Source organism: Salvelinus namaycush, chromosome 27 (genome assembly GCF_016432855.1).
Source record: "Salvelinus namaycush isolate Seneca chromosome 27, SaNama_1.0, whole genome shotgun sequence".
Classification (NCBI taxonomy): domain Eukaryota; kingdom Metazoa; phylum Chordata; class Actinopteri; order Salmoniformes; family Salmonidae; genus Salvelinus; species Salvelinus namaycush.
Window position 1 is genome coordinate 6894539 of NC_052333.1, and position 22766 is coordinate 6917304.

The window sequence follows — 22766 nt, forward strand, 5'->3', positions numbered from 1 at the left end:
TTTGGCTGCTCAGCATGCTTGCTATAGGGTACGCTGTGCACTCAGCAGAGCCGGCAAAGCCAAGGCCCTTCATTTAGTAAGCAGTAGTTGAGCTGTCAGAACGCGGAACACAGGCATGCCTAGATATACGTCACCTAGATAGAATACAGATTCTGTTTCTCTGAGCCCATGATGACACTGGCCGCCCCAAAACTCAACAGTCACAAATCCCATTTCAAATCAAATCAGATTAGTCACATACACATATTTAGCAGATGCTATTGCGGGTGTAGCGAAATGCTTGTGTTCCTAGCTCCAATAGTGCAGTAGTATCTAACAATTGACAACAATACACACAAATCTAAAGTAAAAGAATTGAGTTAAGAAATATATAAATATTAGGACGAGCAATGTCGGAGTGGCATTGACTAAAATACAGTAGAATGGAATACAGTATATACATATGAAATGAGTAAAGCGGTATGTAAACATTATTAAAGTGAATAGTGTTTAATTTTTAAAGTGACCAGTGATTCCATGTCCATGTATATAGGGCACCAGCCTCTAAGGTGCAGGGTTGAGTAACTGGGTGGTAGCCGGCTAGTGATGGCTATTTAACAGTCCGATGGCCTTGAGATAGAAGCTGTTTTTCAGTCTCTTGGTCCCAGCTTTGAGGCACCTGTACTGGCCTCACCTTCTGGATGGTAGCAGGGTGAACAGGCCTTGGCTGGGATGGTTGATGTCCTTAATTATCTTTTTGGCCTTGCTGTGACATCGGGTGCTGTATGTGTCCTGGAGGACAGGCAGTGTGTCCCCGGTGATGTGTTGGGCAGACCGCAACACCCTCTGGAGAGCACTGTGGTTGCTGGCAGTTGCCATACCAGGCGGTGATACAGCCCGACAGGATGCTCTCAATTGTGCATCTGTAAAAGTTTGTGAGGGTCTTAGGGGCCAAGCCAAATTTCTTTAGCCTCCTGAGGTTGAAGAGGCGCTGTTGCGCCTTCTTCACCACACTGTCTGTGTGGGTGGACCATTTCAGGTCATCGGTGATGTGTATGCCGAGGAATTTGAAGCTTTTCACCTTCTCCACTGCGGTCCCGTCGATGTGGATAGGGGGGTGCTCCATCTGCTGTTTCCTGAAGTCCACAATCATCTATTTTGTTTTGTTTTGTTGACGTTGAGTGAGAGGTTGTTTTCCTGTCACCACTTCACCAGGGCCCTCACATAATCTCCATGTAGGCTTTCTTGTTGGTAATCAGGCCTACAACTGTTGTGTCGTCTGCAAACTTGATGACTGAGTTGGAGGTTTGCATGACCACGCAGTCATGGGTGAAAAGGGGGTACAGGAGGGAGCTGAACACACACCCTTGTGATGCCCCTGTGTTGAGGATCAGCGAAATGGAGGCATTGTTTCATACATTCACCACCTGGGGCGGCCCGTCAGGAAGTCCAGGACCCAGTTGTACAGGGCAGGGTTCAGACCCAGGGCCCCAAGCTTAATGATGAGCTTGGAGAGTACTATGGTGTTGAAGGTATATCTATAGTCAATGAACAGCATTCTTGTCCAGATGGGATAGGGCAGTGTGCAGTGCTATGGCGATTGCATCGTCTGTGGATCTATTGGGGCAGTAAGCAAATTGGAGTGGGTCTAGGGTGTCAGGTAAGGTAGAGGTAATATGATTCTTAACTAGCCTCTCAAAGCACTTCATGATGACAGAAGTGAGTGCTACTGGGCAATAGTAATTTAGTTCAGTTACCTTTGCTTTCTTGGGAACAGGAACAATGGTGGACATCTTGAAGCAAGTGGGAACAACAGACTGGGATAGGGAGAGAATGAATATGTCTGTAAACACTCCAGCCAGCTGGTCTGCGCATGCTCTGAGGACGTGGCTAGGGATGCCGTCTGGGCCGGCAACCTTGCTAGGGTTAACGCGGTTAAATGTCTTACTCACGTCGGTGGCACTGTGTTATCCTCAAAGCTGTCAAAGAAGGTGTTTGGAGCAAGACCTGTATATCCTGCCACATACGTCTCGTGTCTGAGCCATTGAATTGCGACTCCACTTTGTCTCTGTACTGACGTTTTGCCTGTTTGATTGCCTTACGGAGGGAACAACTACACTGTTTGTATTCGACCATATTCCCAGTCACCTTGCCATTGTTAAATGTGGTGGTTCGCGATTTCAATTTTGCGCGAATGCTGCCATCTATCCCCGATTTCTGATTTGGGTAGGTTTTAACCTGTTTGGGGTGCAGCCCGACACCGGTACACTTATGACAACATCCAGCTCAAGTGCAGGGCGCGAAATTCAAAAGATATTTTTTTAAAATATTTAACTTTCACACATTAACAAGTCCAAGACACCAGATGAAAGGTACACATCTTGTGAATCAAGCCAACATGTCCGATTTTTAAAATGTTTTACAGGGAAGACACAATATGTAAATCTATTAGCTAACCACGTTAGCAAAAGACACCACTATTCTTACTCCATCAGTTTTTTACTCCATCAGTAGCTATCACAAATTCGACCAAATAAAGATATAAATAGCCACTAACCAAGAAACAACTTCATCAGATGACAGTCTGATAACATATTTATTGTATAGCATATGTTTTGTTAGAAAAATTTGCATATTTCAGGTATAAATCATAGTTTACATTTCAGCTACAATCAGAAATTGCACCGAAAGCAGCCATAATATTTACAGACACCAACGTCAAATACCTAATTACTCATCATAAAACATTTCTGAAAAATACATAGTGTACAGCAATTGAAAGACAAAGTCCAGTGTAGTTCCTTGAGGGCCATTGTGGAATCGGCTTGAGGGGGAATATACACGGCTGTGACTATAACCAGAAATAATTATCTTGGGAGGTAATACAGTCAGCATTTGATTGTGAGGTATTTTAGGTCGGATGAACAAAAGGTCCTGAGTTTCTGTACGTTATCACAATCACACCATGAGTAGTTAATCATGAAACATACACCCCCGCCTTTCTTCTTTCCGGAGAGTTCTTTATTAATGTCTGAGCACTGTATTGAGAACCCAGCTGGCTGTTTGGAGGGGACAGTATATCCGGAAAGAGCCATGATTTGGTGAAACAGAGTATGTTACAGTCCCTGATGTCTCTCAGGAAGGAGATCCTCGCCCTGAGCTCGTCTACTTTATTGTCCGGAGACTGAACATTAGTGAGTAATTTACTCGGAAGTGGTGGATGGTGTGCACGCCTCCTGAGTCGGACTAAAAGTCCACTCCAAATACCTCTTCTCCGCCGGCAGACACTTAGATAAGTTCAATTGCCCTGGAGGGTACGAACAAAGGATCGAATTCTGGAAAGTCATATTCCTGGTTGTAATCCTGGTGAGTTACCGTTTCTCTGATATCCAAAAGTTCTTTCCCGGCTGCATGTAATAACGCAAATAACTGTCTGGGCTAATAATGTAAGAAATAACACAACAACAACAAAAAAATAGTTGCTTAGGAGCTAGAAGCAGAGCTGCCATGTCTGTCGGCGCCATCTTGCTTCTCTATGTCCATATGTGGTTGTCACGGTGTAAATGTGGAAACAGACCAAGACACCCTAAAGCACATTGACAGATGGAGACAGGAGGGACTAGCTAGGGAGACTGACTTTGAGGAATTTTTAATACCACTCTTCACTCATCGCTTTAGTGATACTGCTCTTGTTGTGTTGACTACAGTAACAGTGAGAGAGCGAGAGAGAAAGAGAGGGAGGGGGGAGAAAGAGAGAGAGAGAGAGAGAGAGAGAGAGAGAGAGAGAGAGAGAGAGAGAGAGAGAGAGAGAGAGAGAGAGAGAGAGAGAGAGAGAGAGATGGAGAGAAACAAAATACACAGGGAGCGAGTGCGTTAAAGGGTTCATGACCTTATTACTATGCTACTGAGACACTGTGCTAGAGGGAGACATACAGGCTTGGACGTGGGGGGTGTGTGAGTGTGTAATCGGGTGTGTAAGCACCAAGTTACCAGACACTGTGTGAGGTCTCTGTCTACTATCAGGCCAGCTGCCTTCACCACTGGGTGCCAGGAGCACTGAGAACAAGACTCCCCGCGGTGGAGACATACACAGACACACAAACAGACACACACTGAAACAGAGACACACACAAGCATACTGTACACACACAGACTCTCTCTCTCTCTTTCTCTCTCAATTCAATTCTCTCTCTCTCGTTCTCTCTTGCTTTTGCTCTCTCTCTTTCTCTCTTTCTCTCTTTCTCTGTCTCTCTGTCTCTCTCTCTCTCTTTCTCTCTTTCTCTTTCTCTCTCTCAAATCAATTCTCTCTCTCTCGTTCTCTCTTGCTTTAGCTCTCTCTCTTTCTCTCTTTCTCTGTTTCTCTGTCTCTCTCTTTCTCTCTTTCTCTTTCTCTCTCTCAATTCAATTCTCTTTCTCGTTCTCTCTTTCTCTCGCTCTCTCTCTTTATCTCTTTCTCTCTTTCTCTCTCTCTCTGTCTCTCTGTCTCTCTCTCTCTCTTTATCTCTTTCTCTCTCTCTCCTTCTCTTTATCTCTCTTTCTCTTTCTGTCTGTCACACAAACAAACACATACGTACACACATCATGCAGTCCATATACACACACACACACACACACACACACACACACACACACACACACACACACACACACACACACACACACACACACACACACACACACACACACACACACACACACACACACACACACACACACACAAATACACACAAACTGGCATATGTACACTACCGTTCAAAAGTTTGGGGTCACTTAGAAATGTCCTTGTTTTTGAAAGAAAAGCAAATTTTTTGTCCATTAAAATAACATCAAAATGATCAGAAATACAGTTTAGACATTGTTAATGTTGTAAATTACTATATTTTATCTGGAAATGTCAGATTCTTTATGGAATATCTACATAGGCGTAGGACATTTCTAAGTGATCCCAAACATTTGAACGGTAGTGTACAAAGAGAAAGTGACACACACATATAGCCTTCTAGAGCACCATACTATCACAGAATAATGCCCCTGATTCTCTCCTCCCTCACTGAGACCATTGTGTACGTCTGTCCCCTCTGTTTGTGTCACAGTCCCCCGATCCCCTGTCACACCTCCACCCACCTCTCCTCCTCTCCCTTCCTCTACAAAGTTTTCCGGCACTTTCTTTCTCACCGTGGTACACTGACCTTTAGATGGCCACTATATCACTGACTGGGTATCACCTGCGTGCCTGTTTGTTCCTGCGGCTAAAGGCACAAACTAATTACGGAAGATGCCACTTGAAATCATGCAGAAAATTTCCTAGATCTATACATTCAGGACAGCCCAAGGGTACGCAGTGTTTATCACACATTTCTATTTAACCGTTCATTGGCGCTCTGTTTTGTCTATCTCTCTCTCTCATTATCTCTGTCTATCTTTCTCATTCTCTCTATCTTTATCTCTCTCTATCTCTCTCTCATTATCTCTGTCTGTATCTCTCTCTCCCTCACTCTCTCTGTCTGTATCTCTCTCTCCCTCACTCTCTCTGTCTGTATCTCTCTTTCTCTCATTCTCTCTGTCTGTATCTCTCTATCTCTTTCTCTCATTCTCTCTGTCTGTATCTCTCTATCTCTTTCTCTCATTCTCTCTGTCTGTATCTCTCTATCTCTTTCTCTCATTCTCTCTGTCTGTATCTCTCTATCTCTTTCTCTCATTCTCTCTGTCTGTATCTCTCTATCTCTTTCTCTCATTCTCTCTGTCTGTATCTCTCTATCTCTTTCTCTCATTCTCTCTGTCTGTATCTCTCTATCTCTTTCTCTCATTCTCTCTGTCTATATCTCTCTCTCTCTCTCTGTCTGTATCTCTCTCTCTCTCTGTCTGTATCTCTCTCTCTCACTCTCTGTATATCTCTTTCACTATTTCTCTCTGTCTGTATCTCTCTCTCTCTCTCTCTGTCGCTTCCTGTTTCGATGAGGATCTGTTATTGCTCTCCGATAATAAGATTGTAATAGGAAGTGTGTTGCTTTTATTAAAAAGAAAATACTAATTAGCAAAGTCATATTGTGAAGAGGAAATCTTATTTCCACAACGCTCGTTGCGCTCAATGTTTCTTAATGGTATTCTCCCCATGTCAGCTAGCTGATGCTGATTAGACAGTTCATCGACTCTATGTCTATTATTTCCTGTACAGATAATTTAAAACGTTAGCGTCAGAACTCGAGAATTAAAGAGACCGTGCCATTTGTTTTATTGTATCTTACCAGCTCAAGGATATTAGATAACCTCTAAAGTGGCAGTCGTTCACATCTCCTATTATGAGCATGACTCTGACATGATAAATACCCAGGAATGACTTTCTCAGCTGCCTGGCTCACTGGCTCGTAGTACTACTGAAACACTTCTCCCCTGGAAAACATAGAAATAAAGCAACCAATCATGTAAATAAAGCAGAGAGGGAGCCGGATGGTTTTTACTTCCTGCTTTAATCCTATGGGTACACTCTATTTGGCTTCCAGTCAAATCAAATCAAATTGTATTCGTCACATGCGTCGAATACAACAGACCTTACAGTGAAATGCTGAATACAACAGACCTTACAATGAAATGCTGAATACAACAGACCTTACAGTGAAATGCTGAATACAACAGACCTTACAGTGAAATGCTGAATACAACAGACCTTACAATGAAATGCTGAATACAACAGACCTTACAATGAAATGCTTACTTACAAACCAACAATGCAGGTTTAAGAAAATATCCCCAAAAAACTAAGAGATAAGAATAACAAATGATTAAAGAGCAGCAGTAAATAACAATAGTGGGGCTATATACAGGGGGTACCGGTACAGAGTCAATGTGAGGGGGCACCGGTGTCGAGGTAATTGAGGTAATATGTACATGTAGGTAGAGTTATTAAAGTGACTATGCATAGATAATAACAGAGAGTAGCAGCAGTGTAGAAGAAGGGGGGGGGGGGGGGGGGGTGCAGATAGTCTGGGTAGCCATTTGATCAGCTGTTCAAGGCTTCAGGGTAGAAGCTGTTTAGATGCCTCTTGGACCTGGACTTGGCGCTGCGGTACCGCTTGCCGTGCTGGTACATGCCAACTGAAACCATAGCTTAAGGTTCACGGTGTGGTTTTCGAATGTAGCACTCACGAGTCAAACGGGACCCTGAAAACTGTTCATAATTGTGAACAATGACGTCCATTTCATATGATATATTACAATTTTTTTGTGGGGGGATGATATGTTACAAACTCCAAACGGTACTATATGAAATGTGAATTTGTAAGTGCTTAAGATCCCATTCAATCTCTTTAATCTTTTACTTCAGTGTTTCTTGGTCGTCTTTAACAAATCTACTTTGAAACAAAAGTAAACACCTCACACACATGGTTATGGGCTTAACAAAAGGAAGACACCTGTACCATGTCACATATAGAGGTGAAATGTTTGGAATTTCGAGTTTGCGTTCTAATATTACACTATATACTGTACATCACAGAAGACTCAAATATAACAAAACTGTTTGACAGAAACACTGGATTTTCTGAGGTAACAACATTCCTCCCATGGGGCCACTAGATGGCAATTTGGTCATTTGACTGCAGGAAACAAATCTGGTTCAGATAGCAGCAGGCAGAATATTTAAAAGTATAATTCTTGGTAGGAATCTTAGGGCCATTCAACCTGACTTTCTCTATGTTCTGCCGATATTTCATTAATACGAGCATTCAATGTGAGCCAAATCACACTCACACTCACATTCACACACACACACACACACACACACACACACACACACACACACACACACACACACACACACACACACACACACACACACACACACACACACACACACACACACACACACACACACACACACACACACACCCTGTGGCATTTGGCAACATCTGTCTCTAATTAACCACAACTTTTGTGTTTGCCAGGTTGTTAAATGTCAAAATGTTAAATTAATAACCATTATTATTTATTTCTCTCTCCATCTCTTTTTCATTTTGTTACAGTGAAAACATGCGGATCTAATCTTCAAGGTCCTGCTGGTACATTCACTTCTCCCAACTTCCCCATCCAGTATGAGTCCAACGCTCAGTGTGTCTGGATTCTCACCGCCACCAACCCCAACAAGGTAGGCTGCACTAACCAACACAGAGAGAGAGAGAGAGAGAGAGAGAGAGAGAGAGAGAGAGAGAGAGAGAGAGAGAGAGAGAGAGGGAGAGAGAGAGAGAGAGAGAGAGAGAGAGAGAGAGAGAGAGAGAAAGAGAGAGAGAGAGAGAGAGAGAAAGAGAGATGTTGTACTGTAATGTAATATTAATCCTACAAAATAGTATGAATGTGTTATTACGCAGGCCAACCCTTGGGAAATGCCCTGTAGTCCTAACTCTATTCCATATATAGTGCACTGCATTTGACCAGAGCCCTCGCCCTCGCCCTATTCCATATATAGTGCACTGCTTTTGACCAGATCCCTCATCCAGTGATGATCCAGTAGGGAGGCAGGTGAAGAGGTGTCCTGCCACTGGATACATCCCCACAACCCACCTCTCCTTCTCCTCCCAGTCTCTATTTTGTATTCCAGCCTCATTCCCTACCCCACCCTCTCAGGGTTGCCTGCCTGCCGGCGTTGTCGTTGAGGCTCAGCAAAATGTGTGTCAGCTCTCTGGCTCATGGACCCTTTACCTGCTCCTCCTGGCCTTCCATAAGATCTGCCTCTGCCCTCTCTCTCTCCTCTCTCTTTCCTCTGCCCTTTCTCTCTCTCTCTCTCTCTCTCCTCTCTCTTTCTTCTGCCCTCTCTCTCCTCTCTTTCCTCTGCCCTCTCTCTCTCTCTCTCCTCTCTCTCTCCTCTGTCCCACCCTTTCTCTCTCTCCTCTCTCTTTCCTCTGCCCTCTCTCTCTCCTCTCTCTATCCTCTCTCTTTCCTCTGCCCTCTCTCTCTCTCTCCTCTGTCCCACCCTCTCTCTCTCCCTCTCTCTTTCCTCTGCCCTCTCTCTCTCCTCTGCCCTCTCTCTCTCCTCTCTCTCCTCTGTCCCACCCTCTCTCTCTCTCTCTCCCTCTCTCTTTCCTCTGCCCTCTCTCTCTCTCCTCTGCCCTCTCTCTCTCCATCACCCCAGCCGTACAGTGTGTTCAAGGCTCCACATGCTGTTTTATGTGAGGCTGGATGATGGCATTTGCTAGTTACTGTAGTTATATTGTTGGGCAGTGTCTTTTTATTTGCAGGGTTCCTCCTTTAACGGCTGTACTTGAGTTTAATCCACAGCGTTGATATGTGCTCACTAGAACACTGCAGAGAGATTGTGTGTATGTGTGTGTCTTTTTGTGTGTGTCTGTGTGTGTTTCTGGGTGCACAAGAGTGTGTTTGTGTGCGTGGGTGTATCCTCCAGAAGGGTGGTGATTGGGGGGTCGAGGGTCCTCCTGGTTTTATGGGATCCCATACTGTGGCTCTGCTGTCTGTTACCTCTCAGAGGTGTACTCAGAGAGAGAGAGAGAAAGGGAGATGTGTGAAGGGAGAGGGGGAAAGAGACTGAAATGGAGGGAGGAAGGGAGGGGGAGAGAGAGGGAGAGAGGGGGAGAGAGATCATGCACATCATTACAACACTGTATATGTACACAATATGACATTTGAAATGTCTTTATTCTTTTGGAACTTTTGTGAGTGTAATGTTTACTGTACATTTTTTATTGTTTATTTCAATTTAGTTTATTATCTTTTTCACTTGCTTTGGCAATGTAAACATACATTTTCCATGCCAATAAAGCCCTTCAATTGAAAAAAATTGAGAGAGATAGACAGTGAGAGAGACAGTGAGAGAGACAGTGAGAGATACAGAGAGAGAGACTGTGAGAGAGACTGTGAGAGAGGCTGTGAGAGAGACAGTGAGAGAGACAGTGAGAGAGACAGTGAGAGAGACAATGAGAGAGACAGTGAGAGAGACAGAGACAGAGAGAGAGAATGCAGGAATGGGGCAGGAATGGGGAGAGAGAAAGAAGAAAAAAGAGAGAGAGAAAGACAGAGAGAGACTTATAAGAGAGAAAAACTGATAGCAAGAGAGACTGAGTGAATGAGAGAGCGAGGGAGGAAGAGAGAGGAGAAGAAGAGAGAGGAGAGGAAGAGAGAGGGGAGGTAGAGAGATGAGAGGAAGAGAGAGGAGAGGAAGAGAGAGGGGAGGGAGAGGAGAGGAAGAGAGAGGGGAGGTAGAGAGAGGAGAGGGAGAGAGAGGAGAGGAAGAGAGAGGGGAGGAAGAGAGAGGAGAGGAAGAGAGAGGGTAGGAAGAGAGAGGAGAGGAAGAGAGAGGAGAGGAAGAGAGAGGAGAGGAAGCGAGAGGAGAGGAAGAGAGAGGGGAGGTAGAGACAGTTGAGGTAGAGAGAGGAGAGGAAGAGAGAGGGGTGGTAGAGACAGTCGACGTAGAGAGGAGAGGAAGAGAGAGGAGAGGAAGAGAGAGGAGAGGAAGAGAGAGGAGAGGAAGAGGAAGAGAGAGGAGAGGAAGAGAGAGGAGAGGAAGAGAGGAGAGGTAGAGAGAGGAGAGGAAGAGAGAGGAGGGGAAGAGAGAGGGGAGGTAGAGACGGGAGAGGAAGAGAGAGGGGAGGAAGAGAGAGGGGAGGAAGAGAGAGGGGAGGTAGAGACAGTCGAGGAAGAGAGAGGGGAGGTAGAGACAGTCGAGGAAGAGAGAGGGGAGGTAGAGACAGTCGAGGAAGAGAGAGGGGAGGTAGAGACAGTCGAGGAAGAGAGAGGGGAGGTAGAGACAGTCGAGGAAGAGAGAGGAGATGTAGAGACAGTCGAGGAAGAGAGAGGAGAGGAAGAGAGAGGAGAGGAAGAGAGAGGAGAGGTAGAGAGAGGGGAGGTAGAGACAGTCGAGGAAGAGAGAGGGGAGGAAGAGAGGAGAGGAAGAGAGAGGGGAGGTAGAGAGAGGGGAGGTAGAGACAGTCGAGGAAGAGAGAGGGGGGGTAGAGACAGTCGAGGAAGGCTGTTGTAAAGGGAAAGGATGGACCTACAGGGAGCTGTTAGTGATGAACACAGCAGCCCCACATGGCACCTGGATTGATTCAGCTCATAACCACATTTGTAATAAAAGAGGGTGGAAGAGCCCTGCGATCGCTGTCTCCAAAGACCCCGGGCAGCGGCATGCCTCGTAATTGATATGAGTAATTGACAATTATTTATCCACAGGCGTTGACTGAAGGATTCAGGAACAAATTAAACATGTCATTACCCAGAGCAAATATCAAACAGCAGCGCTCGTAACGGGGCAGAATGAGGGCGATAAAGTGGAAATGCAGTCTTATGGCTAGGCAATGTTTTAGCTACATGTAGGCCTGTGTATTCATTCACATTCTCTTTGTATGGTTGTTTGCAGAGGTGGGTTAGAACACATCCAAATATTCTGTATAAATTATTTAAAAAATATTTATGAATATCTGTATATTTTAGCTCAATTACTGTATATTCAGGTGCCATATACTGTATCACCACAGACCTGGGTAAGATTGTAAATGAAATCTTTCAAATACTTTGATTGTTTTCTTGAGTCTGAGGAAAGACAGAGAGACTTACGGGACTATTCCGTTGGTTCCATTGTGGCAGGCAACCTCAATCAAGCACAGATACATTATTCCCCAGATTTTACAATACCATGATCCCAGGCCTGATTGTTCCCTTACGTAGGGACAGTGTGTGTTCTCTACTGGGTGTTACTTTTGATATGAAGTTAGATACTCACTTTGAACTCATGGTTTTGTCGAAGCTAAAACGTTACTGTCCAGTCATAAAGTAGGTGAACAAACCAATTTCTCCCTCCATTCAATGTCATGTACTGACCTTCCCTATCGCCTGTCGCCTCTGTCGCCTGTCGCCTGTCGCCTCTGTCGCCTGTCGCCTGTCGCTTCTGTCGCCTGTCGCCTCTGTTGCCTGTCGCCTGTCGCCTCTGTCGCATGTTGCCTCTGTCGCCTGTCGCCTCTGTCGCCTGTCGCCTGTCGCCTGTCGCCTCTGTTGCCTGTTGCCTGTCGCCTGTCGCCTCTGTCGCCTGTCGCCTCTGTCGCCTGTCGCCTGTCGCCTCTGTCGCCTGTCGCCTCTGTCGCCTGTCGCCTCTGTCGCATGTCGCCTCTGTCGCCTGTCGCCTCTGTCGCCTGGCGCCTCTGTCGCCTGGTGCCTGTCGCCTCTGTCACCTCTGTCGCCTCTGTCGCCTGTCGCCTGGCGCCTCTGTCGCCTCTGTCGCCTGATAGGTGATACTAAGGATTTCGCTGCATTGATGTCAACAATCATGTCACGTCAGATCTGTGATCACCTCAAGGAAGGAAGGAATTAAGGAAGGAAGGAAGGAAGGAATAAAGGAAGGAAGGAAGGAATAAAGGAAGGAAGGAAACCACTGGTCACACCATGGCATTTTAACGTGAACATTTTCAGTAATATTTAATAATACAGAGTCCATGATACCTTGGCTATATAGACGTGGTACCAGTACAGAGTCCATGATACCTTGGCTATATAGACGGGGTACCAGTACAGAGTCCATGATACCTTGGCTATATAGACGTGGTACCAGTACAGAGTCCATGATACCTTGGCTATATAGACGGGGTACCAGTACAGAGTCCATGATAACTTGGCTATATAGACGTGGTACCAGTACAGAGTCCATGATACCTTGGCTATATAGACGGGGTACCAGTACAGAGTCCATTATAACTTGGCTATATAGACGTGGTACCAGTACAGAGTCCATGATAACTTGGATATATAGACGGGGTACCAGTACAGAGTCCATTATAACTTGGCTATATAGGCAGGGTACCAGTACAGAGTCCATGATAACTTGGCTATATAGACGTGGTACCAGTACAGAGTCCATGATAACTTGGCTATATAGACGGGGTACCAGTACAGAGTCCATGATACCTTGGCTATATAGACGTGGTACCAGTACAGAGTCCATGATACCTTGGCTATATAGACGGGGTACCAGTACAGAGTCCATTATAACTTGGCTATATAGACGGGGTACCAGTACAGAGTCCATGATAACTTGGCTATATAGACGGGGTACCAGTACAGAGTCCATGATACCTTGGCTATATAGACGTGGTACCAGTACAGAGTCCATGATACCTTGGCTATATAGACGGGGTACCAGTACAGAGTCCATTATAACTTGGCTATATAGACGTGGTACCAGTACAGAGTCCATGATAACTTGGCTATATAGACGTGGTACCAGTACAGAGTCCATGATACCTTGGCTATATAGACGTGGTACCAGTACAGAGTCCATGATAACTTGGCTATATAGGCAGGGTACCAGTACAGAGTCCATTACAACTTGGCTATATAGACGGGGTACCAGTACAGTGTCCATTATAACTTGGCTATATAGACGTGGTACCAGTACAGAGTCCATTATAACTTGGCTATATAGACGGGGTACCAGTACAGAGTCCATTATAACTTGGCTATATAGACGTGGTACCAGTACCGAGTCAATGATAACTTGGCTATAAATACGGGGTACCAGTACTGAGTCGCTGTGCAGGGCCACGAGGTGATTGAGGTATATATGTACATGTAGGGGTAAAGTGACTAGGCAACAGGATAGATAATAGACAGTAGCAGCAGTATACTGTAGGTAGGGGTAAAGTGACTAGGCAACAGGATAGATAATAGACAGTAACAGCAGTATACTGTAGGTAGGGGTAAAGTGACTAGGCAACAGGATAGATAATAGACAGTAACAGCAGTATACTGTAGGTAGGGGTAAAGTGACTAGGTAACAGGATAGATAGACAGTAACAGCAGTATACTGTAGGTAGGGGTAAAGTGACTAGGCAACAGGATAGATAATAGACAGTAACAGCAGTATACTGTAGGTAGGGGTAAAGTGACTAGGCAACACGATAGATAATAGACAGTAACAGCAGTATACTGTAGGTAGGGGTAAAGGATAGATAATAGACAGTAACAGCAGTATACTGTAGGTAGGGGTAAAGTGACTAGGCAACAGGATAGATAATAGACAGTAACAGCAGTATACTGTAGGTAGGGGTAAAGTGACTAGGCAACAGGATAGATAATAGACAGTAACAGCAGTATACTGTAGGTAGGGGTAAAGTGACTAGACAACAGGATAGATAATAGACAGTAACAGCAGTATACTGTAGGTAGGGGTAAAGGATAGATAATAGACAGTAACAGCAGTATACTGTAGGTAGGGGTAAAGTGACTAGACAACAGGATAGATAATAGACAGTAACAGCAGTATACTGTAGGTAGGGGTAAAGGATAGATAATAGACAGTAACAGCAGTATACTGTAGGTAGGGGTAAAGTGACTAGACAACAGGATAGATAATAGACAGTAACAGCAGTATACTGTAGGTAGGGGTAAAGTGACTAGACAACAGGATAGATAATAGACAGTAGCAGCAGTATACTGTAGGTAGGGGTAAAGTGACTAGACAACAGGATAGATAATAGACAGTAACAGCAGTATACTGTAGGTAGGGGTAAAGGATAGATAATAGACAGTAACAGCAGTATACTGTAGGTAGGGGTAAAGTGACTAGACAACAGGATAGATAATAGACAGTAACAGCAGTATACTGTAGGTAGGGGTAAAGTGACTAGACAACAGGATAGATAATAGACAGTAACAGCAGTATACTGTAGGTAGGGGTAAAGTGACTAGACAACAGGATAGATAATAGACAGTAACAGCAGTATACTGTAGGTAGGGGTAAAGTGACTAGGCAACAGGATAGATAATAGACAGTAACAGCAGTATACTGTAGGTAGGGGTAAAGTGACTAGGCAACACGATAGATAATAGACAGTAACAGCAGTATACTGTAGGTAGGGGTAAAGGATAGATAATAGACAGTAACAGCAGTATACTGTAGGTAGGGGTAAAGTGACTAGGCAACAGGATAGATAATAGACAGTAACAGCAGTATACTGTAGGTAGGGGTAAAGTGACTAGGCAACAGGATAGATAATAGACAGTAACAGCAGTATACTGTAGGTAGGGGTAAAGTGACTAGACAACAGGATAGATAATAGACAGTAACAGCAGTATACTGTAGGTAGGGGTAAAGGATAGATAATAGACAGTAACAGCAGTATACTGTAGGTAGGGGTAAAGTGACTAGACAACAGGATAGATAATAGACAGTAACAGCAGTATACTGTAGGTAGGGGTAAAGGATAGATAATAGACAGTAACAGCAGTATACTGTAGGTAGGGGTAAAGTGACTAGACAACAGGATAGATAATAGACAGTAACAGCAGTATACTGTAGGTAGGGGTAAAGTGACTAGACAACAGGATAGATAATAGACAGTAGCAGCAGTATACTGTAGGTAGGGGTAAAGTGACTAGACAACAGGATAGATAATAGACAGTAACAGCAGTATACTGTAGGTAGGGGTAAAGGATAGATAATAGACAGTAACAGCAGTATACTGTAGGTAGGGGTAAAGTGACTAGACAACAGGATAGATAATAGACAGTAACAGCAGTATACTGTAGGTAGGGGTAAAGTGACTAGACAACAGGATAGATAATAGACAGTAACAGCAGTATACTGTAGGTAGGGGTAAAGTGACTAGACAACAGGATAGATAATAGACAGTAACAGCAGTATACTGTAGGTAGGGGTAAAGTGACTAGACAACAGGATAGATAATAGACAGTAGCAGCAGTATACTGTAGGTAGGGGTAAAGTGACTAGGCAACAGGATACATAATTAACTGTAGCAGCAGTATACTGTAGGTAGGGGTAAAGTGACTAGGCAACAGGATAGATAATTAACTGTAGCAGCAGTATACTGTAGGTAGGGGTAAAGTGACTAGGCAACAGGATAGATAATAGACAGTAGCAGCAGTATACTGTAGGTAGGGGTAAAGTGACTAGGCAACAGGATGGATAATAGACAGTAACAGCAGTATACTGTAGGTAGGGGTAAAGTGACTAGGCAACAGGATACATCCTTAACAGTAGCAGCAGTATACTGTAGGTAGGGGTAAAGTGACTAGGCAACAGAATACATCCTTAACAGTAGCAGCAGTATACTGTAGGTACGGGTAAAGTGACTAGGCAACAGGATACATAATTAACAGTAGCAGCAGCATATGTGATGAATCAAAAGAGTTACTGTAAAAAGTGTCAATGCAGATAGTCCAGGTAGCTCTTTGATTAACTATTTAGCAGTTTTATGGCTTGGGGGTAGAAGGTTGGTTCCAAATGTGGTGCATTGGTACCTCTAGCAGTGCGCTAGCAGAGAGAACAGTCTATGACTTTGGTGGCTGGAGTCTTTGATCATTTTTATGGCCTTCCTCTGACACAGACTGATATAGAGGTCCTGGGTGGCAGGGAGCTTGGCCCCAGTGATGTACTGGGCCGTACGCACTACCCTCTGTAGCGCCTTGAGGTCGGATGCCAAACAGTTACCATACCAAGCGGTGATGCCACCAGTCAAGATGCTCTCAATGGAACTTTTTGAGGATCTGCCCAATATTTTTAGCCTCCTGAGGTGGAAGAGGCATTGTCGTGCCTTCTTCATGACTGTGTTGGTGTGTTTTGAACATGTTAATTCCTTAGTGATCTGGACATTGAGGAGCTTGAATCTCTCAACCCGCTCCACTACAGCTCTGTCAATGTGGGTGGGGGTGTGCTTGGCCCTCTGTTTCCTGTATTCCACGATCATCTCCTTTGTCTTGCTGAAGTTGAGGGACAGGTTGTTGTCCTGGCATAACACGTTTGCAAACCCTGCCATACACGACGAGTGTCAGAGACGGCCTAGTAGGATTCGATCTTAGTCCTGTATTGCTGCTTTGCCTGTTTGATGACTCACTGGAGGGCGTAGTAGGATTTAGTGTCCCGCTCCTTGAAAACTGCAGCTCTAGCCTTTAGCTCAGTGCGGATGTTGCCTGTAGTCCATGGCTTCTGGTTGGGATATGTACGTACAGTCACTGTGGGGATGTCGTCGTCGAGGCACTTATTAATGAAGCCGGTGACTGATGTGGTAAATTGCTTAATGTTACCGGATAAATCCTGGAACATTCCAGTCTGTGCTAGTGAAACATTGAGCACATCACTGGTACTTCCTGGTTTCGTTTTTTCATGTAAGTAGGAATCAGGAGGCTAGATTTATGGTCAAATGTGCCAATGGGAGGGCGAGGGAAAGCCTTGTAGGCATTTATGTGTGTGGAGTGATAAACTTTGATTAATTAACTTTTATTTGTTGCCCGTAGTTGCACAGTTTTTACCTCAGTAAAAATGATGTAAAACTAATTTCAGTTTTCCTACACTAAAATCAGCAGAAAATGGTTTTCTTATGGCCCGATACAGCTCAATGAGTGCGGTCTTAGTGCCAGCATCGTTTTGTGGTAAATAGTGTGGTCTGCAGCTTATCATGATGTATTCTAACTCAGGCAAGAAAACTCAAAACTTCCTTAACATTAGAGATTGCGCACCAGCTGTTGTTAACAAAGGGACACACCCTTCCCCCTTAATCTTACCCGAGGCTGCAGACCATTATTGACAATGCGATAAGCGATAAGTATCGTCTGCCTCTGCACCATCGCTTCCTCTTCCTAGTCCGGGGGATTAGGGCATAGTCCAGAGTAAGCAGAACGTCCAGAGTAGAAATTGTCATTCAAATCGAGGTTAGTGATTGCTGTTATGATCTGCAGAAGCTGTTTTCGTTCATAGGATATTATGGCGGAGACATTATGTACCAAAAAAGATCCGATCAGCTTAAAAAAACACACAAAATAGCAGATGGTCAGGAGCCCATAAAACGGCTGCTATCCATCCATTGCAGCTCCCTCTCAACCAGTAACAAATATCAAATATCAAAGCTAAGCAGGGCTTGGTTAAAATCCTGTATGGGAGACCAAAGTTCAACTGTAGATGTAGATAGATCAACTTTCCAGTAGGAGGTGCTGTCCAGCCTACTATTTTTTCATCTGATAGTGGACATAACGTTGAAGATCAGACGTTGTTTCAAAGGTACAAATTCAACATATTTTATACAAAATTTGTTGAAAATTCGTTAGAATGATGACATAAACCTGTGGTTGAAATTCCACCCTCAAAATAACAGTCCAAATACATGAGTATTTTCCATGTAGATTCCATGTCACAATATGTTAATGTTGATTGGGGCCTCCCGAGTGGCGCAGAAATCTAAGGCACTGCATCGCAGTTCTAGAGGAGTCACTACAGACCAGGGTTCAATCCCGGTCTGTATCACAACCGGCCGTGATCGGGAGTCCCATAGGGCGGCACACAATTGGCGTAGCATCGTCCGAGTTAGGGCAGGGTTTGGCCAGGGGGGCGATTTATTTGGCTCATGATGCTCTAGCGACTCCTTGTGGCGAGCCGGGCGCCTGCAGGCTGACCTCGGTTGTCAGTTGAACGGTGTTTCCTCCGACACGTTGGTGCGGCTGGCTTCTGGGTTAAGTGGACGGTTGCTAATAGGCGAGGTTTGGCGGGTCATGTTTCATAGGACACATGACTCGACCTTCACCTCCCGAGCCTGTTGGGGAGTTGCAGCGATGAGACAAGATCGAAATTGGGGAGAAAAAGGAGGTAAAATACCCAAAAATGTAAATGAAATAATAACAAATAAATAACATTGATTCAACCAGTTTGTGCCAAGTGGGAAGAAAGGGATGAATTTAGAAATATTCAAACTAGACCCTTGTCACAAACCTGCAATGACCAGCCCACAAGCACTCCGTCTGATTAGATGAGAGTACCAATGCACTGGCCTGACTATTACAGGATCCATGGCCAGGGCCAGAAACATAAAACCTACAAGCCTTAAAGTTTAGTCCTGGCAGTTAGTTTCTTACCCTAAAGTTACATTTTGAGACACTCCTGAATGTTCAGAAGGCTGTTATGAAATTGTTTGGACATATTCCCATGGCGATGATGGATGGAAGGGAGGGAGCCTTGTGGTGCCATGTAGTCTTCCTTCCCTCCATTTTGACAGGTTTTTTAGGGGTTGGCATTTTACCATTTTGAAAAATCTGGGACAGAGCCGGAAAAACTGTGGAGAAGTCGTTTTTGTTTCTGCACGGCCTCGGTTTTTGGCATGTTGTTTTCAATAAATCAAGAGTCTTTTTTTCATTTAGTGTTCTGAAAGAGTTGAGATATTTTTGGACAAATGACCCTCAAGATTTAATTTGACGTAAACAAAATCTGGCAGTAAATGTTGACTTTTATATATATATATATATATATATATATATATATATATATGAATAATTAGTAACACATGATGCTTCATCTATCAAGTCTGTTTTAGCATCAGAAACCCCTGTAAGTTGATCTGACTGAAAAGGAGACAGTTATAGCTTTGCTTCCAGCTACCTTTTTTCAATTTGTGCCGTAGATCTCGTGGAGGATCTTTAAAAACGAGTTCTGACAACATTAAAACACATCACACAACCACTACAATCTCTTAAAACTATAAGGGTTGATTTCCTGGACCAAGAAGCACTTCCAAGGAAATTCTCCATTGAACCTGCTTTTAAGTCCACCATTAGGCTTACTCTGGGTCCGGGAAACCTAATTCTATCTCCAATACTTAGTAATAGAAGTTAACCAATACACTGCAGTTTTTTATACAAACCTTGTGGCCTTATTGCTCCTTAAAATGAACAACTCAGTCTTGTATATTATCGAGTAAATGTTGACAAAAACCATGTAGTATTCTTAATTATAGAAATGATTTCCCCAAAACGTGTAATGAGCTTCAAATCACTTCCCTGAAAAGAACTTGATGTAAAAGTGAAATGATTTCTTTTCGAAATGTCGCAGCAGCGTCTCAGTGGCTAGATCACAATGCCCTCTTCCTTGAGGTAAGAAATTGGTAATGGCTGCTTACAGCACGGAACAATATTGCTTCATTTATTTTTGTCAGACACTATTTTAGAGCACCAATTTATTTATATTGCGTTCCCTGTTTTAACCTTGGTGGGAGAGAATTGCAGGGTGTTGTGCCTTAATTCAATGTTCAGACATTAGTCCACCTCTCTCTCTCTCTCTGCGACAGCACTCGTGTGATGTTTTAAACGGACGCCCTGGTTCTGCCAGTTTAGAGCCGCATACAACGTCATTGCTGCTGCAAGGCCTTTCCTTTGCGGATAGCTGGGGAAAATAAAAAACTGTTCAATTCAGGGAGTGTTTGAGACCAGCCTGATCTCAATACTTAACTTTTACGTCATAACGTAAACACCCTGTTACACTATGGGAGACGTCATACAGAGACAATATACAGTTAATAGAATGTTTATTTTATTGCCTATCATGCAGAACATACCATGATACAATGTGCATCCTGTTGCCTGTTAGGTGTATTCAAACAGTCAAGTTGCCACAATCACTACATCGGAAGTTATCACATTCAGTTAATAGCCAATGTGTATTACTGTTTATTACTGTGTATTACTGTGTGAAGGACAAGGGTCAGAGTACTCGTAGGTTGTGTCCCAATTCTCTCTCCTTTCTCCTGAAGTGTTCACTCGTTCACTACTCTCCAGAAACGTAAAATAATAGGTTTTAGTGTAGACATGGGCTAGAGGGAGTTTTCATTTACCAGTCACTGCCTTTTTAAATCCAACAAGTGCACACTTTAGGGGGAAGGAGAGATAATTGGGACATAGCCATAGACTTACTCATCCTGCTTCTTCCCTGCATCAGAGTAGTTATTAACCCGACATACTAGTGTAGAATGTGAAGATGCTTATCAGTAAGAGAGGTGTGTTATCTAGCCCCCACATCCATCGAGCTCAAATCCTATCCTGTTACATCTCCACATTGGTCTCCCTCCAGAGATTGATGGTTTGTTGGAATATTGACCTCACAGGAAGCAGTTATGGTGAAGGTGAAACATGTTACATGTTTCCATTATGTTGACTAACATTCTATAGAGACAGAGGGTTTGACTTTAACCTAACACTCCTTAGAGACAGAGGGTTTGACTTTAACCTAACACTTCTTAGAGACAGAGGGTTTGACTTTGACCTAACACTCCTTAGAGACAGAGGGTTTGACTTTAACCTAACACTCCTTAGAGACAGAGGGTTTGCCTTTGACCTAACACTCCTTAGAGACAGAGGGTTTGACTTTGACCTAACACTCCTTAAAGACAGAGGGTTTGACTTTAACCTAACACTCCTTAGAGACAGAGGGTTTGACTTTGGCCTAACACTCCTTAGAGACAGAGTGTTTGACTTTGACCTAACACTCCTTAGAGACAGAGGGTTTGCCTTTGACCTAACACTCCTTAGAGACAGAGGGTTTGACTTTAACCTAACACTCCTTAGAGACAGAGGGTTTGACTTTGACCTAACACTCCTTAGAGACAGAGGGTTTGACTTTGACCTAACACTCCTTAGAGACAGAGGGTTTGACTTTAACCTAACACTCCTTAGAGACAGAGGGTTTGACTTTGACCTAACACTCCTTAGAGACAGAGGGTTTGACTTTGACCTAACACTCCTTAGAGACAGGGGGTTTGACTTTAACCTAACACTCCTTAGAGACAGAGGGTTTGACTTTGACCTAACACTCCCTAGAGACAGAGGGTTTGACTTTGACCTAACACTCCTTAGAGACAGAGGGTTTGACTTTGACCTAACACTCCTTAGAGACAGAGGGTTTGACTTTGACCTAACACTCCTTAGAGACAGAGGGTTTGACTTTGACCTAACACTCCTTAGAGACAGAGGGTTTGACTTTGACCTAACACTCCTTAGAGACAGGGGGTTTGACTTTGACCTAACACTCCTTAGAGACAGAGGGTTTGACTTTGACCTAACACTCCTTAGAGACAGAGGGTTTGACTTTGACCTAACAGTCCTTAGAGACAGAGGGTTTGACTTTGACCTAACACTCCCTAGAGACAGAGGGTTTGACTTTGGCTCTTTCTAAATTGCCACATCCACTAATGTTACCGTTTCCAATTAAAGTAGAAAGTGTCGAGGGTCTTAGTGAAACTAAGTGTTAACAAAGATGATAGAAGACAGGAGATAGAGGACTAGAGATAGTGGTGACAAACATTGTCGGGAAAGGCCCAGCAGATGCTTCGTTAATGTATAGCTCAGTTAACCCTGGTAATCCTGTCAGCACACTACCTCTAAACAAGCTTTACATGATCCCACAAGCCACCAGCTCTGACGTGATGGTGGCTTGTGGGAAGTTAAAAAAAAATATATAATATATAAATTAAATATCTCCTACATTACAGTCTTATTTGGTGACATCCCCAGCAGTTGAAATGCACGCAGACACATTTTGATGTTTTTGAAGTTGAAATTGAATATTGAATCTTGAGATGCACAAGCAGCAAAGGCCTCCCCAAGGCAAGGTAGATCATGTAAATATTCTCATCACTTCCTCTAATCAAAGTCTGTTTTAATCCTTTAATTAAACAGACTCTGTGGTGATTGACATGAAACTAGAGGAATCATTCAATAATTGCCCATGTAGTGTTATCGGGGGTTTCCATCAGCTTCAATAGAATCCAGTGCTTACTGGAAAAATACTACTTTTTGTGAATGCTCTGCACCCAATCCAAGCATCAATCTGGACATTATTACTAACAAAAAGAGTGTTTGGATTTGTCAATTTCATGGACTTCTATGTGCCCAACAGATGTCCCATGAACACAAGGCAAACTCTACACTAGTGAATGCTGAGAATGGTGCTGCCAATGGTACAAAACATTTACTGTACACGCGCACGCACACAAACACACGCACACACACGCGTGCGCGCA

At 43.8% G+C, this 22766-nt stretch overlaps 1 protein-coding gene across 1 annotated transcript in view; it reads left to right on the plus strand.

Annotated features, from left to right (window-relative positions):
* Positions 1 to 22766, plus strand: part of LOC120022010 (CUB and sushi domain-containing protein 3-like) — an 803421-nt gene that overhangs the window by 422808 nt on the left and 357847 nt on the right. Inside the window, exon 10 of the mRNA XM_038965812.1 lies at positions 7998 to 8119. Coding sequence (XP_038821740.1) covers positions 7998 to 8119 — 122 coding nt within the window. The remainder of the gene's footprint in view (positions 1 to 7997; positions 8120 to 22766) is intronic.